General features: G+C 38.3%; 1 protein-coding gene across 1 annotated transcript in view; it reads right to left on the reverse strand.

The window, feature by feature from the left end:
* The window catches only part of nhsl1a (NHS-like 1a), an 84,419-nt gene extending 63,385 nt beyond the window's left edge, over positions 1 to 21,034 (reverse strand). Inside the window, 1 exon segment of the mRNA XM_036592873.1 lies at positions 20,545 to 21,034. Within this exon segment, the coding sequence (XP_036448766.1) occupies positions 20,545 to 20,866 (322 nt within the window). The 5' untranslated portion in view covers positions 20,867 to 21,034.
* Positions 21,035 to 22,096: the final 1,062 nt, after the last annotated feature.

The following is a 22,096-nucleotide window of genomic DNA, read 5'->3' on the forward strand; positions in this document are numbered from 1 at the left end:
GGTGCTCTTGACTGTGTGTAGATTCTGTTCTTACCTGAGAACAAATCCCAAATAAGAAAACACTGGTGAATGTCAATATCTTTGTGATTGCAACAATTTGGAATATTTTACCTGCTACAGTGCATAATATTATCAAAAATTCAGGGAATCTGGAGAAATCTTATAATTAGAGATATTATCGCATAAAGGGCAAGACCAAAAACCACGACTGAATGACCATGACCTTTGACCCCTCAGATAGCACTGCATTAAATAACAACTTGCTTCTACGGTGGATATCACCACATGGGCTCAGGAATCATGGGCCCTCATCCAGAAATGCCACCGCCTTCTCTGGGCCCGAGCTCATTAGAAATGGAATGATGCACAGTGGAAACTAGAAATGGATGTCATATTCTCCAGGACCATCCAGATTGTTAACGGCATCAAGTTCAAAAGGCAGGGTCTGTCATGGTATGGAGGTGTATTAGTGCCCATGGAATGGTGAACTTGCACATCTGTGAGAGCATCATTAACACTGAAAGATATATACACATTGTGGAGCAGCACATGCTGCCTTTCAGATGCTGTCTTTTTCAGAGTCATCCATGCTTATTTTAACATGACAATGCCAAGCCACTTTCTGCATCTACAACAACATGACTGCATAATCAGAGAGTGCAGGTGCTAGACTGACCTGCCTGCAGTCCAGACCTGTCTCTCACTGAAAACGTGGCACATTACGAAGTGCAAAATATGACAATGAAGGTCTGTGAAGCAGCACAGCTGAAGACTTTCAAAACTGGATCAACTGATGTCTTCAGTTCCGAAATTATTATTAACTATTGTTAAAAGGAAAGGTGATGTAACGTGTTTCAGGATTTACACATCACTGTTTTCTATTTTTATTAGCATTTTATTAGCATTTTATAGCATTTTTTATTGCATTTCACATACTGTTCATCCAACTTTTTGGAATTAAGGTTTGTACTAAGGTTTCTCTGGGTTTGCCTAAGAACTGAGACTGCCTGAGACTGCTGAGAAGAATAATTGTTCTTGTTCCCTTTCTCCCTCACTGCTCAGTCCAGTAAAACCACACTATACATTTCAGGAGTTGACCCATATATAGGAAAGAAGTGAGTGAATCACTTGTTCCTTCCTCTTCTTCCTGTTGGACTTCCTGGAGTAACTGAGTTCAAGCGATTCATAGAGTCCTGATCTGTCCTCCCTGAAGTTCAGCTTAAGCCTTCACAACCCCAGCAACTGCAAATGGACTCCAGACTGCAGACAGAGAATCAGAAAGTACTGGAGATGATGATACCTCTTTCGCCATATTGATCCAGATAGCTTTAATGTTGACTGAAATCAATACAGATCCGATATTAAAAAAATACTTTCTTTAAAAACTACTAACCCTAAAAATCTATCTATTTTTACTTGAAGTACTTCACTTAAGATGGCCATCTAAATGTAACATGCTCAAATACAGACAAAGTGCAGCTTTTTTCATTTAGTTCAATTCTTTCACACAAAAGAAACAAACACAGAGAAATATAATTTACAGTGCAATGTATGCAAAATCTCAGTAGACGATGGGCCGACACGTTATTTTGAGAAATATCTTTCCACTGTTTCTGGATCTAGCTGACATCAGCTATACCAGTTAGCCTAGTTAGCAATGGATCTGCCCTACATCTGCTTTCTCTTTCACATCCTTAACAATGCGTCCTGTGCAACATGCTCATGTTTTCAGGCACTCATGTTTCAGAATGGCAAAGTATAATACACACATGTACTCATAAATATGAGCACAACCATAACATTTAACAGCGCAATTTAAACATAACAGCAACGTTTCATTAAATTGTTAGCCAGAGCATTTTCTTCATTTTCCTGTGATGAAACAGAACAAGTCTTGGGATGGATGCCAATGCGTGGAGTTAAGTAAACAAGCAAATTACATTGTCTTTTTTTATTTATTGAAAGTATCCTGTATTTTACCTATTAATTTTCCTATATTTAGGGCGGTGGAGGGCATTATTCTGTTTTGCACCGGAACCCACAAGTTATACCACTGCATTAGACTACATGTGGCTACTCTTGTTATCAAGTGGCCTACTTTACATTATGGTGTGACAAACAATTCTGTATTTCAGATATATAGATATTTCAGATTTGTTATCAGATTGGATCTGTTCTTTTTTCCTAGAACATCTAGTCCAGCATTTGCTGCTAGTAGTGGTCACATCATTTTATAGGGCACAGAAAGGAATTTTGAGTTGTGCTTAAAAAGATCTATGATCAAACTAACATAAGGCCGTATTTACTAAGCTTCCTCGGTGGATGATTTATCTATGGTAAAACCTGTAGCTCAGCTGTCACCTCTTACATGCACGTAAAAAGACTTCTCACACTGAGCTGCAGGTTTTAGCACACCTAACTTCATTAATATTCATTTTAAGGAACAGCACTGAGGTGCAACAAAAGGGAAGGTGACTGTGCAAATGAACAACCTGGAGCGAATACAACCCCATTTCCAAAAAAGTTGTGACGCTGTGCAAAATTGTATTGCTTTTTGTAAAATATATGCCCATTTTGAATTTGATGCCAACAACACATTTCAAAAAAGTTGGGACGGGAGCAACAAAAGGCTGGTAAAGTTGTGTAATGCTAAAAAAAAAACACCTGGTGGTTGATCGGCAACAAGTCAGTTACATTATTGAGCATAAAAAGAGCATTCCAGAAAGACTGAGTCTATCAGAAGTAAAGATGAGGAGGGGTGCACTACTCTGTGAAAGACTGCACGAGCAAATAGTGCAACAATTCAAGAATAACATTTCTCAATGTAAATTAGCAGAGAATTTTTGCTTTTCATCATCTACGGTACTCTGTGTATACAGAGGACAAGGCCAAAAACCAGTATTTGCTGGACATGACCTTTGGGCCCTCAGACGGAACTGCATTAAAAACAGACATGATTCTGTAGTGGAAATCACTGCATGGGCTCAGGCACACTTCTGTAAACCACTGTCTGTGAAAACAGTTCAACGCTGAATCCACAAGTGCAAGTTAAAACTCTAAAATGCAAGGAAGAAACCATATATAAACAGAATCCCTGAATGCTGCCACCTTTTCTGGGCCTGAGCTCATTTAAAATGGACTGAGGGGAAGTGGAAAAGTGTCTTTGATATGTCATTTGACATACTGATATGTTATCTGTGTAGTATTTTCATTTAAAAATATGGTTTACATGATTTGCATACCATTGCATTCTGTTTTTTTATTTACATTCTGCACAGTGTCCCGGCTTTATTGGGGTTGTAAATAACCTTGTGTAACTATGGGTGCAGCACTGAAGATGCACAGGATAACACAGAGAACAAAGGACAGAGAGAATATTCCATCAAAGAATTATTGCCTTTCAGATTTGTTATTAAAAGCAAGCTTCTTTTCCCATGTCTTCACTTTAAAGACTTTTAAAGAGAAAACATTCTTTTTAGCTGCTTTCTTTTATTGTTGAAATTGTTTTCAAGTTGGTTTTTTGCCAGACTTTCCCTTTGGCCAGTAGCTATCCTTACACAGAAAAAACACATGCAACGTATACAGCCGTATGCAAGGGTTTGAACACCCCAGGTCAAAAGTTTTGTTGAAATTTCTAATTGAAAATAAGTTAAAACATCTTCTACATAGAACAAACTATCATCTATAGAATTACAGATGATTACAAAGCATGCACATGACTTTATTTATCAAATACATCTGAAAATGTATAAAATCGGCCAACTATTTTTGACTAATGACTTTAATGTTTTGAATGCATTTATTTTTACATTTCGTCAATGATTTTTTAAGTGAGTCAATGAGTGAGTGAATATGATGAACTACGTTTGTCAGCTTTCAGCTATATATGCTTTAAATGATGAATTATACCAAAAAGGTAAGTTTCTGCCTACAATTTCTGAAGAATGAGACGTTTGCTTTGTTTGAGCTGGATGTGGGACAAATTTTGAATTTGGGATTGTCCCACAATGTGGGACAGATGATCTTTTTTTAGCTCATCTGTTGGTAGTTGTAATTGCATTTATTTTCTTCACGGTGATTTCCCACACTGCTTGTCTTTCAGCAGCTGGGACCCAGCTCCTGCGTCAGAGCATCCAGCTCTTCTAGAGGGATTTTTTTCTTTCTCTGTCTTCTTTTCTGCTGCTCTGAAAGCGCTCTTGATGAATCTTGATGAATACATATTAACACATCTGCAATTCAAGCTGTTATGCATTAGTGTGTACACTTCTTAGTAAACATGTAGCATTTAATGAAGTATGAGAGAGTAGTTCATAATTGGAGAGGTGTGTTTTAAAAGAGAATTCCACCATATTAAAAGACACCGCATGCTTCAATCATAGAGATGTAAACAAAGTTATTTAGAGAGGTTTTATGTAAAATGGTTCACTATAGAGAAAGATTTCTTAACAATGGTGGTGATAGGAATCAGGGTTTGTGATGTCTATAATGCATATGTAGCCATTTTATTTACTATACAAATAATTTAGATTTAATATAATATTGATATTGGTAAAATAGTGCTGAATCTGAAAATAATTTAATGATAATTTTAATTTTAATATTAATAAAAATGCTGGGGAATAATTTAACTTACCACACCCTGCATGTATCTCTCCACTAGGAATAAATTAAATATAAAAAAATATGGTTTATGCGAAAAGCTTATCTCAAAACTATCATGTAACAATGTCTCTGGCATCAGACAGCATATTTCTAACCATTGCATGTAATAACTTTCTCTGAGGGAGCTGTTAGAGGCATTAAATATTGTGTCTGGATCCTATTAGCATCACTGTAAACAATTCAACAATGAAACTTTCTCAGGAACAGAGCCTTTCACATCAAACCACTGTGAATGACTCTGTTAACTAAACAAAACAATTAGTTTTGCGGAAATTTTGAAAAATCAATTGAATTCCCATTTAAGCCATTGTAAAGTGCATGTTCATGTTAGCTGTTAAAGAATCAATGTATACACAGCCCACAAGATAGAACTTTGTTAAAGCTCCAGGTATTTTCCACCATATTCCATACTGATGTACTTGCTACGGCTAAATGACTGAATATCTAATTGGTGATTTTTATTAAATTAAGCCTTCTTTTTTGACCAAGAAGACAACACAACATACTTTTCTATGCTTTGAGGCTTCAACACTGAACATAGTGTGCCAGACTGCCAGTTAGTTGTGGTTGTGTTGTCATACACGATGTTCACAAGCTGTTATTAGATTAAACTTCCCCACTCGCAACAAAATAACGTAGGCTATATTTACAAAATTGCAGCTGTGTAAATTGCACTCTTTTAAAATTGTGATTTCAATATAAAAATGATTCAGTTTTAGAAGGCCCTGCTTGCCAAGTGAAGCAAAATTGTGGCCAAAAGCTAAACCGAAAAGAAGGGCAGAATCAAATCTGCTGGTGGCCAAGGAGCTTTCCACAAATGTATTTCTGCTGGAGATCAGTCCAGCTTTAAATTTACTGCTGTCATTATGACAGCGAGTGTCATGCTCCCAGAGCATTTTTCCTTCCATCCTTTCCTTCCTTTCCATCCAGACAGATAGTAGAGAGAGCACATATATCTAGGCATGATTCTTGTAATAATGAGCCCCTAGGGCAGCTACAATAACTTGAAGAGTGGTCTAGATAATGCAGTTTTACTAGAAAATGCAGAATTATGGGATAAATGAGATTTCAGAACTTCACAGTAATAGATTAAGCAAGCATAAGTCGCTACTGTCAAATTTAACTTTATTAAGCCTTTTGAGAGGTGCCACCCAAAAAGCATGGTGAAGAACCACACTATCATTTCAGCAAAGCCAAATAAAACCCTGAAAATGCTCTAATACTGATGTTAACCAATTCAAATCAGTCAGGACAGAATGACTTATCGTTATTGCAATATGGGATTTAAACTGTTACGGCTTAGCAAAACATGGGTCACTCCATTATTATGGTCTGTTAATAATAAAAGGACTGCCAACTTATACAACTTTCTTGAACTGAGTGCCCAGTGTGCTGGGCTGGAGTGAGTTGCCATATACATAAATAAATATATATTTTAGGATTACTTGTTATTACTACAGTATAATTTCAAAATTCTATAAAGAAGAAAATACAATATTAATTTACACGCTCACTATCATAGATCTAGATGCATCCTGACAACTACACAACAGCTCCATGAATGGATAAAGCCTTTTAGCATTGGTTACTGTTTAACTTGTATGCAGACCTTGCAATCTTTTTAATGCTGTTTTGGACAACAGTCCAGCATCTACTGATCAAAAAGACACATGGACATGGAAAATACAGGTCATTAGCATGCTCTCTTGCATTAATTTCCAAGAACACAGGAGAGCACCACTGGCGAAGTTTTTTAATCAATAAAAGCTGGAGCTGTTGCAGTAGTAGGAAATGTTGAGTGTTCAGACTCAGTCAGGAGGTTGGCTCAGTTGTTTGAAGGACAGACACATAAACGTGAGATAAGCGGCAAGTATGGCATGAGATTGCGAGAATAAACCTAATTGCGTGAGTCTCATGTTTAATGTGTGAGAGTTGGCCCTGACTTAATAATAATTTGGCAAATTGTTTAAGGCCCAATCAAGCTGTGATTGATACAACTTTGATACAACTTCGTTATATGAAATAAAGCTGCAGCACGTAAGATTTTCTTTTTTGTTAAAATTGAATTTTGGATTTCGCAGGAGTTTTTCAGACCACACACGCAGGCTCAATAAGAAGGTCAGGTTCACTGTTGGTCTCAAATGCAAAATCCACATTATACTGATGAAGACATGATGGCAGTAGTAGATAATTCACAATTCACATCATAAGAAGACACTTCCCTCGCTATGTTCTGACAGAGTTCTCTTTGAATACTCTTTGCATTCTTTGAATTTAACACGCTCGCAATCTTCATTTGATCAGCGAAGGGGGCTGAAGCACACCCAACATTACAAAATGTTCGTTCGTGCAATCACACATTTCCACCAGAGAGGTCTCCACATTCTCAAATCTTACATCCTGTAACTTTAATGAAAAGATGATATTAAAAGATCTAAGAAACAAATATGCTTTGTATAATTTATTACTGCATGGGATTTTGCTTTTTGGCCCAACTCAAGCAGACATTGATAAAAAAAACTGCATGTTTCTCTGTGTAGAACTTCATGTATTAAATTATTAAGCCCTGGGCTCACCAGCATGCCTAAAGTTTTATTACATTCTATAACCTAAGAATAGCTCAACCAGTTTGCATTGAAGTCCCTGTGGTTACTGAATAATACACCTTAGTGTATAATAAGCCTGGGATTTTAAGAGCTTAAGAAGTTTCTATTCAAGAAAGTCACTGAAACAACAATAATTGCTGAAGCAATACTTTAAAAGAAGACACAGCAGGAACACCTGCTCTGTATTCCATGCATTATCACAACACAGGGTCTTTTGGTCTTCTGACCATGTGTGGAATTGGTGACAGTTCTGTAGTGATAGTGGTGATAAACAGCAGGTTTGTGCTACAAAGCTTGGGAAACAAGCTGATTAGGTGTATTCATTCCTCAAATAACGTGTGAAGGTTACTGCTAATCAGTGTGGTATTCAGATAATAGCCAGTGTCCATTCATCAGCAGTCCTCACACAGACCCTTAACCACCGTCTGTGTGGTTCCTTCCACCTCAACTGTACAGTACTGCAACTCTTCATCCAATTTATGATTGATTGAAAACACATAGGCGAATACAATACAACCAGTCTTGTCAAAGAAGGTGTGCTGCAGGTTAGAAAATGATCAGTCTGTGTGGGTTTTAAAGCCATAATGTACAAAACAGTCAAATAACCCTGAAGGTAAAGCCATGATGAGAGAACAATATAAGCTCATGATGAGAACTGCAGGCTGTTTTTGTGCGATTATGTGTGTGCATATGCGAGTGTATGCACATGTGCACATGCCTGGGTGGGTGGATGCGTGGGCTAAAGACAATAACTCAAGTAAAGCCAGACTGTACTGAGGCACCGGGGTGTTTCTGGAGTTTCAGGGCTGCAGGTGTGAATGCATTGGCGCACGCTTCGAGTCAGGAATGCGCTGGCTTCTTTTTTTTTTTTTCCACCTCCCTGAAATCATATTTCACTCTCAACCCAAATATCCATTCCATACTGACCCACTTCTTCCTTCCACATCCCCTGCGAGATCGTTTAATTAGTCTGCAGTGAAGGGCAGGCTGAAGGGGAATCTACACAAAGGGTTTACAATGCCCAATAAGATACTGGTGGAGAGAATAACTAACTAGGAATAGCTTTGCGAAAAGTATCTGGGCAAATTTTACAGGGAACGCCATCGTATGGAGATGCTGTTTATTCAGCCACAAGATATTTTCCCAGTGCTAACAAGGAGAAAAGTTGGAAATAGGATCAAAAAGAGGAATAAAGGTGACATAAGACAGAAATGGACAGTTGTTATTTATGCTGTGTGCTCGACAGTGGGGCCCACGCAGATGGGAAAATCACACCTGTAGTGTGCGGGACTGTAGCTGTCTCATGGGTCCACATGCAATCAACCTTCAATTATTAAAAATGACAATGTAATTTGCTTATTTACTCATTGCTATGTCACAACCAAGATGGTGCTCCAATGTAGGCTAATGGAATTATAATGGGTTCAATAAAGACACTGCGGCGGCGGGGGGGGGTGTCCTCCATGTGCCACCATGTGCCTCCCCCCAAGCAGGCCCCACTGCAACTGCCTCATCTGTACTGCTAATAGATATACACTGAATATACTTTCATTCATTTGTCATTAATACAAAGCTAATGCCACCCCCTTGTGGATAATCTTCAGCCTGCTAAACATGAGTGAGTGAAGCCAAGCCAAGCCCATGAGGTGCTTCACATCTAAAAAGTCGAAGTTAAGTCTAAATTACATCTGACGACAATACCGCTTAAACGCAACAAGATTAATTTTGTAAGATTAATACTTCTAAATGTCTTCACAAGTTAAATTTCCCATACGAGCAGTCAGGCCTGATAGCAGACTACAACCAGGACGTTGTAGAACCAGGAACCACAGATAGTTGGACTGGGGCCAAATACAACAGGACTATGCCATAAAGTATGGAAGAGTGGGAGTCATATTCACTGCAAATCACTGCAGACAGAGGACAGACCTGAATAGAATGAACCCCAAAGAAAACATTTGGCTCTGTCCTCTACAGAGTTTGATTCATGGGTGAGGAAGGCCTCTCACCATGAACCTGTAAGATTCCTCCCTGTTAGCACACTAAATGAGCACAGTTACAACAGCATATCAGCTAAGCTCACATGAGCTATTTCCAAAACAAAGATTAAACCTAGTCTAAACCTGAGCTATGTGATCATCCATTCAAAATCCTTCTTAGTCCAAGACTAGAATAATCCATGTCTGGGAATCCAGCTGTCTGTGTCTAGATCACTGCAAGCCTAGAGGTCTAGGGGTCCTGTACAAAGCCCACCATTGTTCAGACTGAACTGCTATGTGGTGGGGTGGGGAAAGGGATTGCTTCAAGGAAAAAGGTCAGCAAATTATGCTGAACAACCTCAGTCTTACCTCAGATTAACACTAACATCCTGTATGTGGATGTGATGCTTTCCACAGAAGACATTTTACAAAAGCTTCTTTTTTTACATGCTGAGAGGAAATCAGTGCTACGATGGTTAAGGGACATCTATGTGTAGTAGCAGCCTTATCTTTGTTTTGTCCTTTATGTCAGTATATCACATATCACTACTGAACTAAGAGCCACATATATTTTTCTTATCTCAAAATTACCAAGATTGATTGATACCAATTGTGTGTGTTTTTTGTTAAAAACTACTTGGTTTTAAATTAGCTAACAATTATTATTTTTTTTTATTGAGTATTATTTTAATAATGAATATTATTTATTTTAAAAACTATATGTAAAATCAGTTCAACTCTTTCACAAATGAGAAAAAAGGCAAATATGTGCGAATTTGAGTATTTAAAATGAGATTCTAGCACAAGGCCTAAATCATAGCTAGCCACTTGCTGCTCTTATCTTATAACATTATGTTATATATGGCAACATTATCATGTGACCTACTTCTTTTATGCTATGTTACCCTACAAGCAATACAAGCTAGATTTTTTACAGAATCAGATCAGATTCAGATATTTTTCCTCTAATATTCTGCTTGAGGCATTCAAGCAACAGAAAACAACACTACATGTCCAAAATTACCCAGACACCTGCTCTAATTAGAGAATTCAGCTACTTTCAGGTTCACATATTGCTGATGTATGCATTCATTTGCACACACAGCTTGTATAATCTCCAAAGAAAAGCACTGCCAGTAGAATGGGACTATGTTTAATGCCAAGCGTCTGTTAAAGGGGTTTAAAGCCCCCCAGCATTGGTCTGTGGAGCAGTGGAACTGTTTTCTCTGAAGTGATGGAGCTCCATCCAGTTCCTTTGGGATGAGTTGGAGTAGTGTTTGTGATCCAGAACTAATCATCCAACATCACTACCTGACCTCACTAATGCTCTTGTGGCTGAATGCAATCAAATCCTCACAGTGATGTTCTAACATCTAGTGCAAAGCCTTTCCAGAGGAGTAGAGGCTGTTACTGCAGCAAAAAGGGGACAAACTCTCCCTTGAGTTCAGAAGAAACGTAAATAAGCAGGTGTCTACAAACTTGTGGACCTATGGTGTATTTGTGCATATGTGGTAGCAACATCAGTCTTAACTGTTATGATTTTGTTCTTGATTTCCATAATCTACAGTTGGCGCTGCAGCTTATCAGAAGATGCTAATCGGTCTATTGAAAAAAACAGCTGTAAAATCAAATCCCCTGAACTAACACAGCAAAAACAAAAAGAAAGCTTGCAGAAATTTAGGATAGTTTTTACCAGACAAAGACGGATCATGTAGTGAAGTGTTTATATCATAAGTCAAAACCAGGCATAATATTCACAGCTGAGAAGTTTCAGAGACCACAAGGAAACACTGTCAACCACCAACAAAGAAAAAGCCCTATTCAGGAATAAGGCCAAAATGCAATGCTTCAAGGAAATCCCCTGCTTCAAAAATTCCACTTCAGTAATATTTTTGGTTGTGGTTACTGAGGCCGTCTTACAAGACATTTAGGGCTTTCTGCTTTCACCTAAAAAATGCAATTTTGCTAATTCAGTAACATTGGAGCATGACCAACCACAAAAACTAAATACTTTGTGAATCAGACCTAAACCTGAACACTAAATATTTTTAAGGCTCTAACAAAGCACTGAACACAAGCTGTGGAACTCAATCAAGATGAACTTTCCACCAATAAGCCACCCTCTGTGCTCGTGGGAGAATGATTCACTGCAACTGTCTAAACATGATGTCACCACCGAATCAAGTCCAGAGTGCAAAACTTTCCCAGATGAGCGAGTGACTGACTGTATACAGTCTTGTGATGATATCACCTATATTTTTGCCTAAGAATATATTTTTACATGATCTCACAGACAAAACAGTATGACCATTATAAGACAACAGCTTCATGATGAATCAGGAAAAAAAAATATGGGAAGAAAAATAATGTATAATTGTAGGAAGGAATTTGATTGGAGGTATCAAATCATATATCTAAGCACTATAACTGCACATAGGAATAGGAAATTCAAGTTTAGAACTGACGATGGGGACACAGCCTGCGTCAAAAGATGCTCCACAAATCCTGGTAATGTTTGGACCAAGCCACTCGCAGATTGATAACTTGTCTGTATACAGTACTGATGTACTTCAGTACTTTGGTACATGTGGTTTTCTGTATCCATCAATTCCCTGCCCATCATAATGAAGCATGCCCATCTTAATTTAGCAGCAGTGGCAGATCTAGAATATTTTACTAGGGGTGGAAAAGAAGTGGTGTGGAGTTCGACAAGGTGGCGATTTTATCAACGTTCTTTCAATGTTAATCAGCAATGAGGTGTGGGGGTGGGGATGAGTGTGGAGAGCTTGGAGAATTATTCTGCTGATAGTGAGACAACTGTACCATTAATGGCTAAGCAGGACCGACCAGACGTACTTGCAATGCTAAAGCTGGACTGGCTGGGGGGAATGGAAGCTTTTGGAGAGTTGTTCCACCAATAGTAAAACACCTTAAAGGCACAAACACTCGCCACACAGCAAGGTGGAAGCCAATGCGTGGCAAACATTTTGCTGTGGAATCTGGGGTGGCCAATCAAATTCTGATTTGACTGGCCACCCCTTTAAAACTGTGAAGCAGTCCAACATAGTTTTGTTTTTCATTTAGAGAATTTAAAATAGGAAATAGTGACCATATCATTGATGGTTATGTGCCCAAGTGCACAGATTATTAAGACTGTCAGACTAACTGATGTTAGTTACTTAACTCTTAGCAGTCAGTTCACCACTGATAGCAAAAGCATGGAGAAATTTATGTTAATTATTTTAGCACATTAAAATAAGAGTTGAAATCAAATACACGGTGCCAATTTCAAGCTTTCCAAGATAATACATATATCGAATGAGTAAGAATGGGTAATGTTTTATGTTTTTATGATTTGAAGATGATGATTAGCTCATCACTTTTAACATTTGATGTAATTATGGAATTATGTTATTACATTTAAGCAACATTGCAAAGCAACGGTAATACTAGTACAGTGTTTCCCCTACCATTAAATACAACCCCAGTTCCAAAAAAGTTGGGATGCTGTGCAAAATGTAAATACAAATAAAACGCAATGATGTGCAAATCATTTAAATTCAAATGATGCAAATCATTTCATTTCATTGAAAATAATACAAAGACAATATACCAAATGTTGAAACTGAGAAATTTTATTGTTTATTGAAAATTAGTTGGGATGGGGGCAACAAAAAAAGTTAAGTTGTGTAATGCTAATAAAAAAAAACACCTGGTGGTTAATTGGCAACAAGTCAGTAACATGACTGGGTATAAAAAGAGCTTCCCAGAGAGGCTGAGTCTTTCAGAAGTAAAGATGGGGAGCGGTTCACCACTCTGTGAAAGACTGCATGATCAAATCATGCATGATCTCAACATAAAATAGCAAAGAACGTTTGCTTTTCATCATCTGCAGTACATAATAACATTAAAAGATTCAGAGAATCTAGAGAAATCTCTGTATGCAAAGGACAAGGCCAAAAACCAGTATTTGCTGGACATGATCTTTGGGTGGTACTGCATTAAAAACAGACATGATTCTATAGTGGAAATCACTGCATGAGCTCAGGAACACTGAAAACCACTGTCTGTTAACATACTTCATCACTGCACCCAAAAATGCAAGTTGAAACTTTAAAACACAAAAAAGAAACCATATAGAAATAGGATCCAGAAACGCTGCCACCTTCTCTGGGCCTGGGCTCATTTAAAATGGACTGAGGGGAAGTGGAAAAGTGTCCTGTGGTCTGATGAATCCACATTTGACATTCTTTTTGGAAATCATGGACACTGTGTCCTCCGGGCTAAGACCACTCAGCTTGTTATTAGTGCACAGTTCAAAAGCCAGTAGTCATGATGGTATAGGGGATCATTAGTGCTCATGGCATGGGTGTTTCGGCAACATGTGCTGCCATCCACATGACGTCTGTTTCAGGGAAGGCCTTGATTATTTCAGCAAGACAATATTAAACCACATTCTGCATGTATTACAACAGCATTGCTCCACAGTAAAAGAGTCCGTGGGCTGAACTAACCTGCCTGCAGTCCAGACCTGTCACCCATTGAAAACATTTGGAGGATTATGAAATGAAAAATACAAGAAATTAGCCCCTGAACTGTTGAGCCGTTGAAATCCTGTATCAAACAAGAATGGGAAAACATTTCACTTTCAAAACTACAGCAGTTGGTCTCCTCAGTTCCCAAACACTTACAGAGTTGTTAAAAGAAGAGGTGATGAAACACCGTGGTAAACATGCCCCTGTCCCAACTTTTTTTTGGAGTGTGTTGTTGGCATCAAATTCAAAATGGGCATATATTTTTCAAAAAACAATAAAATTACTCTGTTTCAACATTTGATATGTTGTCTTTGTAGTATTTTCCTTTAAAAATATGGTTGAAATGATCTGCACATCATTGTATTTTGTTTTTATTTACATTTTGCACAGCATCCCAACTTTTTTGGAAATGGGGTTGTACGCTGTGTGGCTTAGATGTGATACAAACAACAGGATGTAACTGGCAGTCTAACATTGGCTCCCTAGCAATCGGTTTTGATGTGGTATGCACTCATTTTCTTTGCCAGAATTACATTCTCAATCTGTTTTCTAAAACTAAAGATCTGGGCTGGGTTTCCTAAAAGCATCTTAGCACAAAGATGATTCTTAAATGGTAGAGTGAACATTACACTGAACACTCTCTCTATCAGTTAAGATGATGATTAACACTAAGTTGCTTTCGGGAAACTGGGCCCTGATAATTGATGTAGCTGTTGTGTGGTGAAGGTGAGCTGTGCCACTTTTAGCTGGAGTCTTATAGGGTCTAGCCACAGTAAGTTGAATTCCTTGATCCTTAAAGAAACTGCAAAATGAAAATGAAATATTTCTTTGGGTGGTTTTGTTGAAATATGTTGGTGTACCCCTGAATAGGAGATGATAAAAGAGACCCAATGTGCAAAACCCAAGTGTGATGTTTTATTGACTAAGAAACCAGCAAGATCTCCCCCTTCTAGATGTTTGCAGACCCAAGCAATATAGCAATCAACTTCCTATAACATTCTCACAACTTCTTCAAAGTTCTAACATTCTAACAAGCCCTAATAATCAAAAGCAGATCTATTAGGACTTTTGGATTGATTTGGCAATCTAAACCAGGGGAGATTCATTTAATTGGATTTACTGTGGTGCAGTATGTAAAATTGATGGCTGTTTTTAAATGTGAGACTACTAGCACTGTTTTATCATACCAGCCATCCTTAACAACCTGTATGCAGGACAACATACAGCCTCAAAAAAAAATCTAGGTGAATCTCTGCAGTATGCTTATGTTTAGAATGCTAAATTATTTTTAAGGCTTACAATGTAGAGCAGAAAATATGTATAAGTGCATCTGGCATGCTTACTCCTCACGATCTACAGTTTCTTTACTTAAGTACAGACTGTTGGATGACCACTTCAAATTCATACTGAACTCCACCATCAGGAGACCAGATTGCAGGCCTCAAAATATGTATGTTTGTATTTCCTTCGCCGTGAACTTCAGAGGAACTCTAAACAGATAACAGCTTTTCTAGGATTTGGACGGACTTGTGCTGCAAGCCTCCAGCATTCAACTTTTGAGGCCTCAAAACTTTCCACTCCTATTCCAATAGCCCCCCTTCTGATGAGAGTGAGGAATACAACAGGTCAATAATTCCACCTGGAGCAGAAGGAGAGGGATGAAAAGAGACGGTAAGTGAGGGAAGATGAATAAAAAATGATGGAATAATGAAAAAAAGCATATATGAATCAAACTGTGAAAGGGGTTCAGATGAGAGAAATGGAGAAAAAGAAAGAGGGTGTGTGCGTCTGGATGCGTGCATCTGGCTGTAATAAAAGTGGTGTCAGGGAAAGCCTTCAGAATGGGCTGGAGGCACATCTGGTTTTGACGCGCTCTCTCCCTGCAGACGATCGCTGAGGAATGAGCTAGAACAGCGCTCTGCAGAGAGGAGGGAGAGACAAAGAATAAAACAGCTGGGTTTCAAGCAGTCTTGCTGTGTGTGTGTGTGTGTGTGTGTGTGTGTGTGTGTGTACACGTGTGTGTTGATTTTCAGCCTCAACAGTAAGTTTGGTATCACATTATAGTTGGCATAAACACGACTGAAGGACTATGTGTCATGTGATGAGAATATCTGCTGAAAGTACCAAGAATGTGGTGCAAGTTGTAGCAAACTGCTGTTTATACTAACAAACCCTGAGATGACCCTGTTTCAATAGCTTAAGTCAACAGCAACTGCTCTACCCTGCATGCCTTTGCTATATTCTCTGTTATTAGTGAAGCACATTGTTGGATTTTATTCTGTGTCAGCTGAGGTGAAACGCAAGTAATGAAATGAAGATAACAGGTAGCTCCAAGCAAGGAACAGCAGTGCTGCGCAGGCCGAACAGGCTATGATTCCATGTCTCTCATCTTTCTCTTAAAAACAGAAATACTATACTGGATAAAATATCTACGGTTTTATACACTCATTTTATCCTTTATATTAAAGTCTTACAGGGAAATTTGACCAATTTTGCATATTTTCTGTATATTTCAATTGTTGAGATATAAGTAAATCAGACTGGCTTAATATGAAATGCTCCATTGCAGTGAAACTTGCAAACTTTTCTTTACAGTAGTGGTGATAAGACAATGTTTATAACACAAATATAGCCATTTTATTTACTATCCAAAACAATCAGGGAGCCTACACATCTTCTCTGAATGTTGGTAATGGCACAATAGAGGTAAATCTTTAAAAAATACATTTTTCTTGGGGACTATGTTGCTTTATAACATCCTGCATGTATCTCTCCACCATGAGTGGATTAAGAAAATACAATTTAAGCCAAAACCCGGTCTCAAAACTACTGTAAAACAATATCTCAGACATCAGGCAGCATATTTGCAAACACTTCATGTAATAACTTTCTGGGATGCACCTTTTAGAGGCATTAAACTCTTTAGACGTCTGGTCCCTATCGCCACCACGGTGAACCATTCTGATTCGATAAGTTTCTCTCGAATGAAGCATTTCATAACAAACTACTCTGAATGACTTTGTTTACATCTCAACATATAATAACAAAAGTTGCAAAAAGTAGACCTCAGGTATTGATACGTCACACAGTATCAAATGTGTTCAGATTGAACACAGACACTTATATAAAGGTTGACTTGCTTGCTAACTTACAAAAATGAAAATCCAGTTCACTTGTGGTTTTGAGACTCCCTTGACAGAAGGTGTCAGACTCTAGAGCTAGTTGGCCACGGCACAACAATGCATTCTGCTCTTACACACCTGAATCAACTCATCTGCTCATTATTCAAGTTGAATCAGGTGTGTTACAACAGAAATAAACTCTACTCTGCCCTGTACAGCTGATTCCAGCCTACCCAAGGCACCAGACACCTCTTTCCTTGGGCCTGATTTTACTAATGGAATCGGCACTGGGCGTCTAGAGTACACGTGTGTTCACTTATCGTCTGCTTCCTGCCCTGCGTTCACCTTACTCAACACTGCAGGCAAGAGCAGTGAAAACAGCCTTTGTGTTCTTTAAGAGCACCGCAATGAGCAGTGACAGCCAACGCACAACAGCAGATATATAAGGAACAGTAAAATAAAACTAGGCAATAAAAGGAAATGGTTCAGGGTGTGAACTATAGTACTACTGGGAGAAAGGTGGAATTAGGAATGGAAAGAGATTTTGGGTCTTTTGCAGTGCATATTCTGCCTTTATAAAGAGCAAAAGTATCATATTTACCAGGGGTGGGTGATATGGACTGTATTTTCTTTTATCACAATATTTTCCACTGTCCAGACAATAATAATATGATTATACTTTAAAAACATAATGTAACGCTATATGCATTATATACTGTATGTTCAACAAAGTGCATGAAAAATGAGAGAATATTCCCAGCATTTTTTATGTTTCTTATGTTTTCTTTGTTTTTTTAGCCTTAGAATTCCTGTGTGGGATGAGTAAAGGTGAATTTAACTGAATTCAAACTGAATATCTGTGCAAACACTAAATATAGATGTTTAAACCATATGTTACACTTTTTATTCTATGAACAATTCTAGCTTTTAATTTAAGTTTATGTTTCTCTTGGGGAAGCTGTTCGCAGTTTAGCATTTTTTGGGCTTATCATAGTACCACAGTCTGGTCAAATCCACATAATGGAATGTCAACACAGTATCCACATATACCAGTGTACTTCCCACCACTCAAACCTTACTTAAACCTTAAATAGGCATACTGGCCTAAAGCTAAAATTTAGTGTGTTATCTTTCATGTATTTCAATTTTCTGTGGCACAGCATTGCATCCCTCATCCCTCAGTTTGACAGAATTCTTGATTTGTTGTATTGTCTTGCATGACACAAATAAACATTACACAAATAGGTCATACAAACATTACCCCTCACCCCCAAACAAGCTGACTCAAGGCTGAATGCAATATAAACGTTATTTATGCAAAAGGCCTGCAATTTAATGTGTTCTGTTTACATCAGCCACATAATCAAGCATTTGTGATTATAAATGTGCCACCCAGCATAAGTTCACACAGATTTTAGCTTCAGAAATGTATTTTCAGAACACAATATCCAAACTGAGATGTCCTCTAGCAACAAGCTCTGCAGAACTTTCACATTCTCTGGAAAAAGGGTTACTCGTTGCAAGGAAATATCAGGTGTTCACTCATGTGTTTTTCTGCATCTCAAATCAAACTGCCTGCTGCGATTCATAACAATGCTATCGCTCATATTTCATCTACTGTATGTCAGCAGCCCTTGATGAGCTCTATGAAAAAGTGAAGCACATTAAAAGTGAAGTACAACATTAGCAAAATCCAATTAGCATTCACAAGTTCATGAGCCAGAGGGGACAGATCTCATTCGGATCTCAGAACAGCAGTGCAACTCAACAGGAAACACACGCACATCATCATCATCGTCGTCGTCGTCGCCCCGTGACTTGACCCAGTAACCTCTATCCAGCACCATCCTCTTCAACCTTTTGTTCTCCTTCGTAGGAAAGGAAGAACACATAGCTGAGGAAAGCAACAGTAAACAGAGAAGCCACCGAAGCAGGAAAGATCGCAAGAGGAATAGGAAGGAATCATCTGGCATCCTCTTTTGGAAAAAAAAAAGTTAAGAGTGCATGAAGACAATGGCATCCTCTAATGGGACAGTGCCATTTGATGTAGGTATAGCAGAGATCTTCATTAAGGCAAACACTTTTCTAAGCTTTTTCTCTAAATAGCATATGTCCCTTAATTAACACTTAGCAGGGCAAATTCAACCTGATTCTCATCTTGTCAAACTGAGGAAAATGTATCCCAGAGTACAATTTCTTTATAGCTTCTAAACATCCTCATAGCTTCTCGGTTTGTCATCCAGTTATTCATGCCTGCAAGTGCCATGTTTACAGACGTGTGATCAATAAATCAATCTATTTATCCCTCAATCTATCCACCCATTCCAATTATAAGACAATGACTTCATGCTGCATCAAAAGGAAATTGTGGAAAGTCAAAGAATCCATTTTATAATCAGGACAAGAGACTTGATTAGTTAGTACACTCTTAAAAATAAAGGTGCCAAATGAAGTGGTGATCATTGAAAAAACACTTGTGGTTACCTAAAGAACCAAAACAAAGGTGCTAAATGGAAACAAAAAATGGCTCTTTGAAGCAATACTAGAAGACCCATTTTCAGTTTCCTAACTTTCTAGTGGAATGTTCTTTAAAGAACTACGTTAGTAAATAAGACGTGCGAGTGTGAAGAATCTTTTTAAAGTTTAAAGAACCTCCACATATTATAAAGGTTCTACACCAATTTAAGGTTTTGCACACTCTTAAAAGTGGTTATATAACTGTGATCCTGATATCCTATTCATTTCAGTGCCCTTTTTTAATTAATGTTCTTTAAATAGGCAACTGATTTTACATTTAGGAATATAAAATGCCAGTATAGCCTAATAAAGAGCAAATACTGTGATTTATACAGAATTTTGGTTGATTTAAAGCACTGGAAATGCACTAGTGGGTTTTATGAGTTTCATTTAATGTGATGTATCAAAGTCTAACATATATGAGGATAAGACAGGATTATTACACATTGTGGACCATAAGATGCTGCACACGCGGGTCACATAAACAGTCCCACTTGTTGCTATACACAGTTCAGTCATGTAGAACTGGACATAAACACGGCTGCTGAAGATCAATGCGGAATTTACTATCTCCATAAACCCATTACAATTATGACACAGTGGCTTCATGATGTATTGAAAGGAAACTGTGGAAACCATTTATATTTGGGCCAAGGACTTTCACTGGTTGGTGACAAATGAAGTGACAGTAATTGAAGAAGGACTTTTTGTTCCCTCAAGAACCTTTCAGTACATGGTTCATTAAAGATCGGTGTGAAGAGCCTTTTAAAGTTTAAAAAGAACCTCTACATAATGTACATAATGTCTACATAATGTAAAAGAACCACACATCTAAACCAAGAACCATGTAGGAACCTTGATTTTTAGAATGATATGATGTATGTAAGTATTGTACCTGATTATAGAAATTTTAGGTAAGCTTGTCAGCTGAGGACAAAATGCACCTAAAGACAAAGAATCCAGAGACAGTATAGACCTCCTATATCCTGCATCCCTTAACTGACTTCAATGGATAAGAACAGAATATAAACAATCCCACTTGTTGCTAACAGTCCAGCATGCACCGCTCAGTCATGTAGGACTGAGCCTGCTGCTGTGGATCAATGCAGAATTCACCACTTACGGATCGTTATCTTCTTGGGGTCCAGTTTTCGGACCGCGTACTGCAAAGTGTCCAGTCGCTGCTGCAGCGCTGCAGACCGATACACCACCGAACTGGCCTCGCTCTGGATTTCCAGAAAGACGTTGCACGCGTGTCGAGACAGGTCGGACAGCTGGAGGAGGACGTTCTTCAGAGCTGTGCAGCTGACATCGCTCAGAGATGCCCATGAATCCGAGTTTAAAGCGCTGCAGCAGTCCGGTCCTCCAAACTCAGCACATCTCAACGGCTCCTTTGTCAACCTGCACAGGCGCTGAGGCGCCACGGTGCGCTTACAAAAAGGCATTTTTCAAAAATTCAGAACTTAAAATCCTCACACTGGCTGTTACTCCATAAACTAGTCAGTGTTCTCCATGGTGATGATCGAATGTAAATTAATGCGCTCGGGCTGCTCGCTCACGTCCCGCCACACGATTCAAAGGATGCAACTTTCACACACGCACACCCCCCTCCATTCTCTCTGAAGAGTTTCGCCTGCACCCCGCTCCTAAAGCAGGGTGGGCGGGACACTCCCAAAACCTGGCATGGTCCTTCCACAGGCTCTGGACCCGGAGCACGTTGCCTGTTTAAGCCTGGCTTTGCACGTGAAACATTCATGCAGCTTTAGTTGCTTGAAACCTACATGTGGAGTTGCGTGATGTACAGCATCCTCATTTAACTCATTCAAAACAGTCGTAACAGTTGCAAGCGTCTCAACTTCGTGGAACAAGTTTAATGAAACAGCCAATCAAAACACCAATAACACATCACGTGATCATATCGGATGACATCACTTGGTACACAAAGGATGAAAATTAGTGCTTGTCAAGAACCTGTTGGCTTTCTACAGATTTAAAAAAAGATGGTCCTTCAAGGCTTCTTTAGTAAAGACAGTGGTTCTATACAGAACCTTTTTCAGGGTTCTATATAGCACCCAAAAGAGTGTTATATATGGTTCTATAAAGACCCTTTTAAAAAGGTCCTATATAGCACCAACAAGGGTTCTTCTATTGTTACAAGCTAGATATTGTAAAAATAGGAAACTCATGGTTCTATATAGAACCATTTTCTTTAATAAAGAACCCTTGAAGAACCATCTTTTTTGAGAATGTAGGACACGATGAGTGAGATATGAAATACACACTTAAGGGGTTCTATGTAGCACCCAAAAGGGTTCTTCTATTGTGATGATGTCAAGCTAACAATATAGAATGCTTTTCAAAAAGGTTCTGTATAGGACCATATATAGCACATTTTCCATCTGAAGAACACTTTCATGAGGTAAAGAACTATTTCATTTAATCATGCAAAAGGTTCTTTGAGTGTTCATGGTTTTATGTAGAACTGTTTTTTACTAAAGAAACCTTGAAGAACCATCTTTTTTAAGAGTGTAGGCTCTGACCATAACAGCTTCTTAAACATTCGTTTTCAAACACTTATCATACACAGAACAAATAAAATAAACTAAATATATAATAAGAGAAAATTCAACCCAGTTTCCAAGAAAGTTGGGATGCTGTGCAAAATGTAAATAAAA

This window comes from Colossoma macropomum, unplaced genomic scaffold (assembly GCF_904425465.1).
Source record: "Colossoma macropomum unplaced genomic scaffold, Colossoma_macropomum, whole genome shotgun sequence".
In the NCBI taxonomy this organism is placed as follows: domain Eukaryota; kingdom Metazoa; phylum Chordata; class Actinopteri; order Characiformes; family Serrasalmidae; genus Colossoma; species Colossoma macropomum.